General features: G+C 36.5%; 1 protein-coding gene across 2 annotated transcripts; it reads right to left on the bottom strand.

The window, feature by feature from the left end:
• Positions 1–1,268: 1,268 nt before the first annotated feature.
• On the bottom strand, positions 1,269–3,627 carry LOC110723373. 2 transcript variants are annotated; one of them, XR_002511715.1, is made up of 3 exons: positions 3,322–3,627; positions 1,979–3,215; positions 1,269–1,897 (listed from the first exon to the last, which is right to left on the bottom strand). XR_002511715.1 is itself a non-coding variant. In XM_021902718.1 (2 exons), the coding sequence occupies exon 2, from the start codon at positions 3,050–3,052 to the stop codon at positions 2,369–2,371; it is 684 nt and encodes a 227-aa protein (XP_021758410.1). In that variant the 5' UTR covers positions 3,053–3,215; positions 3,322–3,627; the 3' UTR covers positions 1,920–2,368. The 2 variants fall into 2 exon arrangements, 1 of the variants encoding a protein (XP_021758410.1); XM_021902718.1 differs by lacking the exon at positions 1,269–1,897 and having other exon boundaries at positions 1,920–3,215.
• Between the last annotated feature and the right edge of the window lie 4,806 nt (positions 3,628–8,433).

Here is an 8,433-nt window from a genome sequence, read left to right as displayed (position 1 = left end):
TGTTGATCCAAATAGGTCAATCATGACTCTCATGGCAGATAAAGAAAAATTTATTTGCAACACCAAAAAACCAATCCCATTAATGATAATAAACACCAACTCCTTGTAGATTCAAAAGAGACTACCACAGCCAATAGGGGGTAACAGCTTCCATGGAAGGGGGTTCTTAGGTGAGATAAAATCGTACATGCTTGGCTATGGTGGTGCAGTGCCAACTCAACTCATTCGAGCACAGGACGTTGTAGCTAACATTGCCGAAGGTACAAGATGGAAGGGGGACCTGCTGGTAATAAGAAAGGGTAACAAGGTCACACCAGCACATGTACATGACTTATCAGACCTGGCCTTGCTACCAGCAGCGTTAAAAATTGCAATTCGTTGGGTTCTTCAAACCGAAGGCGGTGCAAGCGGTGACGGGTACGAGCATGTTATACCAAAGATAATTAAAAATATCGTAGACCCATGCTCTGTCCTGCCACGCTTGCGAGAATGCTGCAGCCTAACCAATGGAAATCACCAACTACATACATACAGCGACTCAAAACACATCAAGCTAATCAACGTACGGGGTCGTTTTATGGTTAAAAGACTATCTTTTGTTTCTAAGTTGGTTACAAGCGACCCGTTAGATGGAAGAAAAATTACTACAACATTCCAAGTTGAAGGCTCAGCCACAGAAAACAACTGTCATAGGATCGTGGCATGGAATTGTCGTGACATGGCACGAAAAACATTTATGGGGAATTTCAAACACATTGTTTCAGTTCACCTGCCTGACACTCTAATTCTAACTGAGACTAGGGTGTCAATTAACATGGCCAGAGTTATATGTCAAGGCTATGGTCGATATATCATTGGGAGGTCAGAGAGTGGTCCTATTGGAGGGTTCGTTCTTATCATATTCAGCAGGAGCACACGGCTACATCTTCAGGAACAACAACAGACCAGATCTACCTGGCTATTTCATCATATTTAGATAATCGTCTTTAATCAAACATAGTTTAAGCTAATTGATCATGTTTAGTGTATGACCTTTTCAACTCATGTTTAGTGTTTCACCTTTTGAAATCAGCTCACCATGGGTTTAAGCATTAATCTGGTTCACCATGTGTAACATTTTCCTGTACCAGCCACTGGTGCCACACCACCATTTTGTAATCAGGATCAGTTATGGACACAAATTGTGGACCACATAAAGTTATTCAGTCTATTAAGTCGTTTATTATTTTATGGGCCAGCCTAGTAAGTCATTGTGTATTTTAAACTCAGTTGGGCCTATTAACATAAGTGTATGTGTATTTGTATTTAGGCGTTTTGGTCCAAATATAGTTATTTCATGCGCCAGTGTATGAAGTCATTGGATATTTTAAACTCAATTGAGCCTCTTAATATAGATTTATGGGTATCATTAAATCAAGTACATATATTTCCTTGTTGGATCTAAAGATTGTTAAGTTCTGCAAAAAAAAAAAAAAACGGTTTGGCATACATAAAACAACAGCAAATACAACAACCATCTATCTCTATTAAGCTTACACGAAAGTGAATCACATAAATAATAAGTAGAGTGCAGAAGCACAAACATAACTGATTAAATAACACATAAAGACTTGGGAAAATTTGGCAATAATTATTTTCAGACCATGGCCACTAACCAAGTTCAAGTAAAGTCCCTTATTACACAATACATGCAGAAAATTTATTACACACAACACAAACATACAGAACATAGAACAAAACTGTGGACAGAGTTTATTGGATTGAAAATTAACAAATTTAAAGGACAAGAGTAATACTCTCATGGGGATATGGATTTCATCTGCATAGAACCCTTATAAGAAGTCGTTCTACCCCTCCTCTTTCGATACATAAATCCTACTCCAGGTTGTGGCAGTTCCTATACACAGTCATATATGAATTGTCAACTACAAAAATTTGCAGCAGTAACAACATATGCAAAACCAACAGCAACCCTTACCTTAACTAATTCACTTTGGTCAGGTCCTTCAGTATCCCTCACATCTCTAGGATGCTTTTCACCATAGGCTACATCCAACACCTAATACATGTAGACCAATTACCACATATCAAATCAACTACGGTTATAACTACAACAAGGATTAATTTCAAATGAATTCACACAAACAATTGCCCCTAATTTTCCAAAGTCCCCAGAACATAACTTATCACACTTAGCTGCCTTCCCAATCTGTTGCATGTTCCATACCTTAATTCTAGGAAAGGCATCCCACTCAACCGGATCCCTATCCAACCGATCCAAATAAAAAATCTGAAACCACAAAGACTTTAGTGAGAATACAAAACAATTAAACGATTGGTAAGAGGAAAGCCACTAAAGATATGAAAGTTATACAACAGCAAATATTGCACATCCACCGCAGCCACCAGCTACCCCAGTTGCGTAGAACCGTCGCACAAAACTAGTCACACTATCCATGAATTTGGACAACACCAACCCACACCAGTCATACTCAGCCGCATCCATTGCACAACTTATTGCGGGAAGAAGATTACCCGCAAGCCTGGGACTCTGCGTTGGGCACAACACCATCTCCAGCGCCACTATCAAAAACAATGTCTTGAAATCCTCCTCCTCATCTTCCCCAAAATATCGCTCTAAACGATCCATCATCTCCCCGGTAACTGGTATCCCTACAGATGTGTACACCCGCCCACTAGGTTTGCTAGACTTGGACTCCCAAGATTTTCCATAGGTCAATAGAATGTTCTGCACTTTCTCCCGACACTCTTCAGTCATAGTTTTTGAGGACGACACATCTCTTGAACCATTAGGAATGCCTAACACCCACCGCACTTGGTTTTTGGAAAACTTAAACTCCCTACCAGAAGTGACCAACTTCTGGCTTATCGAGTCTATCCGGGTCATCAGCCAGTAAGACAACATTCTTGGTAAATGCATGTCAAACGCTAGATGGAGCAGCCCACCAAAACCCATTTCAATTACCCAGCGTTTCCTACGGTCATCGAATTTCTGGCATATGCGACCAAAAGATTCGATTCTGCATTTCATATTTGGGGGCTGCCAACATAATCACATCAAATTACACCCAAATAGTGAATATATGTACGACACATGAAGCTCATTTTTCACTTACCCTGCTACAACAATTGCTTCGCCACGCAATCACCTCTGATCTGGCTTTCATACATCCGCCAAAACTTATGCTGTCATCCTGCAATGTAGCCGGTAATACAGGAAAAATACATGACTTTCATTGTTCTACCAACATATAAATCTAAGATTCATAACAATAACATATAAGATATAATAGTACAAACCTTAAAGAGATTGGGGTGCAGGGTGATTGTCTTCTGCATACACTTTTCGACAGACACCTCCCCGGATTCCTACAATAACACAGTCAGGTTCACTAGATATACACTAAAAACAGCCACCCCACAAAAGAAAACCATTCATACCTTGTCATTCTTCATGTCCGACACCTCACCACCATCCTAACCAAAAAAGGACCATAAACATAAATCAGAGTCCCCCAAAAAACAAGACAACTCAAATAAAAGGGAGAACCCATATGCTCACCAGGTATTCATCACATACCCTACGCTTTCGCTTACCAGGGTACCTTTCTAAGGACATCGATATAATTTATGGAGCCAGCGCACAGATTAAAAACCATGTGGAAGATTCTTCATTGCTCTTTGATCAACAATTATCAATTACATAATATTATCTAATTGCCTACTTCCAAATAAACACATTACTTTAATGTACACACCCGCCTCCCAGACATGTGTTCATGCTCAAATCACAACCATTATTACTCAACTAACACCAATTAAACTGAAATAACTACCAAATAAACTCAATTCAACACCAGATAACTACCTATTACACTCACATAAATACAAATCATCATGCAACAATGAAGGAATATACCTAAATGCATAATTCCAAATAAACCACATTGCCTAATTCCAAAGAAACCACATTGCATAATTACACGAAAACTATTTTAATCAACACGGGTTCAATGCAGTTTCGAAACCAAATTCATCACCTGAATCGACAGTACAGCCAGACTCTCATTCAATAATACCCTATTTCGTCACGATTTTGAACAACAACCCAATTCAACACAACCCTATTTCAAAAATACCCTAATTCAGCTATAGTAATACGCTTATTTCTTTAACATCAACATACCGCATACATCAAACACTGAATAATAAAACCACACATAAGAACACGAACAAACCTGAATTCACCGGGCATAGAACACTATGCGACCTGAATTTACCGACCGAAAAAATGCCTCCACATCTGCGTCCCTACCGCCGTAAACGTCCACAGATCCCAGGTTACAACAAATCGCGGTGGTTGCAAACGCGGGTCCAGATATCCCAGGTTGAGTTCTGCAAAACTCCGCCACAGCAGTCGCCGTTGTGGGTTTCTTAAGGTTCTGGAGAACCTAGATTCAGTTCTGCAGGGGAACTCATCACTTCTCAAAGGGGTGGGCTTAAAAAAAAAAAAATAACAAAAAATTAAATTGAAATAGTTACGTGTCAGGGTAAAAAATTAAGAAGTTAATTACAAACTGTTACTGTGGCTTGATAAAAAATTAAAAAATAAAACATATAACGTTCGTCAATTTCGAGGAGTTTCCAAACTAACGGCTGTTTCCACTTAAGAGCTTGCAGCCGAGGGTAAAAGTCACTTATACCCTTAAAATCCATGCAAATTGGACGAAATTACCCTCAAGAGAAACACTCCATGTTTCTCAAAGATAGAAACTTGGAATTACCCTTAAAACAAAGTGTTGTAAACCTCTCAAAATATTTTCTTCTATAAGCATCTCTCATATTTTTTATGCTGGTGATGTGTTTTTCATTGGTCAAGCTTCCTCAAGCAATATTAAGGAAATGATGGACGTTTTGAATCATTTTCCCTAATAAGATGTGTCATTGTATAATTAGGGAGCTAGGGAATCAGTTTAATCTTAACTTTTCCTCAACCTTTGGGAAATATTTATGAATCGAGACAAGTCCTAATAAGCTCAAAGTTGCTCATTATCTTTCTCTTCTTGATAAAACCATGAATTGGATTAAAGGTTGGCAATCTAAAATGTTGAGTCTTGCTGGTAGAAACACTTTAATCAAATAAGTGCTAAACTCTTATCCTTTCTATCATATGCATACCAATCTTTTTCCGGTTTCTATCACTTCCTTTATTGATAAAAGATGCAGAAAATTCTTGTGGAATAAGGTGGATAATATCCACTATTCTCCAAGAACTAGATGGTCTCACATAACTAAACCAATTGCAATTAGAGGTTTGGGTATAAGAAGACATAGAGAGTGGAATTTAGCCTTCATGGCTAAATTAGGTTGGACTATTTTGACTAATCCTGAGAAATTGTGGGTTAGAATTCTTATAGATAAAAACATGAAAAAATATGCCTCTTTTTATATTTTTTTTTATTTTTTTATTGTATTGCTAACAACTCTTAGTCTCCAATTTGGAGAGACATTTTAAAGGGAAGGAATTTGCTTTCTTCTAGTTGAAGGTTGGAATTGGTATTGGGAAGACAACCGCCCTCTAGTATCATCACTGGGTGGCTGAGAAACCTCTTTACCTTTACCTTGACAGAGATGTTCTTGACTCAAAAATTCATTGGTTTGTTTGAGATATTATTAGGAGTGGGAAGTGGTGTCTTGATTTTATTGTTCATCTTCTCCCTCAGGCTATAATTGATTTAATTCTGACTACCGTTATTTCCAATTCTGCAGTAATGAGAATTTTATTAATTGGACACTAACTAATAATGGAATGTTTTTCTATTAAGTCAGCTTACCGTTTTTTAATCAAGGATAATTGCATCAATTCTGGCTTCTTATCATGGAAAAAGCTTTGGAAAATTCATGTTCCAGCCAAATATAGAATGTTACTTTGGAATTGTATGTCCTATGTTCTTCATGTTGTTGAGAAAATTTCTCTTTCTTACCAAAGATTGATCCTTATGCTCTAGATGTGGTTTGTATAATGAGTCTCATTTACATATGTTTAGAGATTGCTTCTGCTCTCACAGTTTGTGGAATGATATTTATGCCAATGTCACTCTGCCTAGAGGTTTTAACTTTGTTAAGTTAATAACTCTAGATTGGATTGACTGCCTCAATTTCAACTTGAGTTTTTCTGCACATTGGATAATGGTTTTTGCTACTGCTTTTTGGCATATTTGGAGAAATAGAAACATAGCTGTTTTTGAGCTCAAAATGTTTCATGACATGCTATTTATGCTTGTTTTCTCCATGATTATCAATGTTCTAATAAGCTGTTGCAGGGAAAGGGTAAAGAGGGTGCTTCTTATACTACCACTACATTTGCTACTACTGTTAATGAGAGTGGTTCTTCTGGCTCAAGCTATGCAAGCTGTCAAGGAAAAGGAAAGATTTATGCTTCCACAGTTACTATTTCTACCCCAAGTGTTGTAACACTCCCAATTTACTAACTAATAATAGCAATAAATAAAGGAAAAATAGACAACCTTTAAATAAAATTGCGGAATCATACGCCTAAATCGGAGGTATTACTGCCATACTCGACAACTTGTCAAGTGCTAAGGCTTACAAAATCTCAATAATTACAACCCAATAAACTAGGGGAGCTATTTATACAACTTTACAAACTCATTTTACCATATTAATTGAAAAACTTGAGCTCCTTTAGCTACGATCACTTGGTTAACCTGCTTATACAAACTTGACTGCTCACCATTAAGGACAAATTCCAAAATAGATCGTCGCAGGGCCTCCATAAGAAAAAGACATGGCTGCAAACACAAGTAACAGAACAAACAAACACACACACGTCAGCAAAAAGGTAAGTAATCACCACTTATCAAATATATAATGAAGTAAAATAATATTTAATAATATAATTAGCTCACCGACTATGTAGTTCGAAACTACATTCACCAAAATATCAAACTAAATACGACACTCCACATAACTAACCTTGATAAAATCCCACCTCAAAAATAATAATATGATACTCTACTCAATTATCTCATCTAACCAATAAGTGTGCCACGCTCTTTGTTTTATACATAGCCTTGGACATGAGTAATTCGAATAACAAACCAACAAGTATAAAAACTTGAATACTCTCAATAACTAGAAAATACCTTGAACCAGACCACATTCGGGCCCATTCCCACTGTAGGGGACCATAAAAAAATATAAATAATAAAGATTGTATCTCATCCTTAACTCATGATTTGATTATGATCTCCTTACCAACATGCCAAGGACTAAGGTATATAACGCTGAGCCTCAAATCAAGAATAAAATATAATAATTCTAAACCTTTTGATCTCATGCTTGATCAAATAACCATTCACGAGTTAATTGATAATTTCTCAATAATAGCACATGTTCCCCAATAACATAACAACTCGATTCATAAATATCTCAACTTTTAGGGCAATAATACTAGCACCTAAAATAATTAAATCTCAACCCGATAATAATACTCCGCATTAGCAACCCTGTAACCTTAATAAAACAATGCTCCCTATAGCAACAACATTAAAAACCCTAGAAAAATAACACAATCAATCAATACCACAAAAACAATACGACAAATAGAATCATATTATACCACACACTATTCATGGATATATATAAATCATGAACATATATAATTCAAAAATTATAAAATTTACACATAACAATATGGAGTACAATTAATACTAACAATTTATAATCAAACAATTCCAAAAATCAATTAAGGCCGTGTGATTACATATAATAAATAATATAATTAAATTATAAACAAATAACTCTAAAATATTGATAGTGTGATTACTTTTTCGACGAATACCAAAACAATGAAACATTTGAGAACCAAATATGAAACTATTACTCTAGCACTCCAAGTAGAATAACACGTTGTAGACACCTAAAAATGTCTCCCCGAAACCAAACCCGATGATGAACAATCTTTCACCGCCATTATTAGTCGGGTTCAATATTTAATCCCGAGAGTGCTTAAAATTCATATTTAATTAATTTCAGTTCATAAAATAGTCAACATATCAGTCTTAATGTTTAGACAAATCATAGTTCAATTTTTATTTTGGCCCAAACCTTTTTATTCATTTTCATTATTTATTATTTTAGCCCAGTTAATAAATAATAAACCTAAAATAGCTCGAAATTATGAATCGACACTTAAAAAGGCTGAACGTAATTAGGGTAGAAATGTATTTGGATCGAAAATAGGAAGCAGAGCCTGCCGCGTCACGACAAACTGTGCCGCGTCACGGGAAATATTGCTGCGCCACAACACATTCTCCTGTGACACGGGACAGCTCCGTGTCTTTTCTGTGTAAACCCTTCACGCGTTTTAACTCCTGTAGGTTAATTATT

Source organism: Chenopodium quinoa, unplaced genomic scaffold, assembly GCF_001683475.1.
Source record: "Chenopodium quinoa cultivar QQ74 unplaced genomic scaffold, ASM168347v1, whole genome shotgun sequence".
Classification (NCBI taxonomy): domain Eukaryota; kingdom Viridiplantae; phylum Streptophyta; class Magnoliopsida; order Caryophyllales; family Amaranthaceae; genus Chenopodium; species Chenopodium quinoa.
Note: the sequence above shows the minus strand (reverse complement) of the source record. Positions and strands in the feature narration are given on the sequence as shown.

Bases quoted from the DNA above. Each gene is read 5' to 3' on its own strand.
- LOC110723373 (XM_021902718.1), bottom strand. From the start codon at position 3,052: ATGAAATGCAGAATCGAATCTTTTGGTCGCATATGCCAGAAATTCGAT.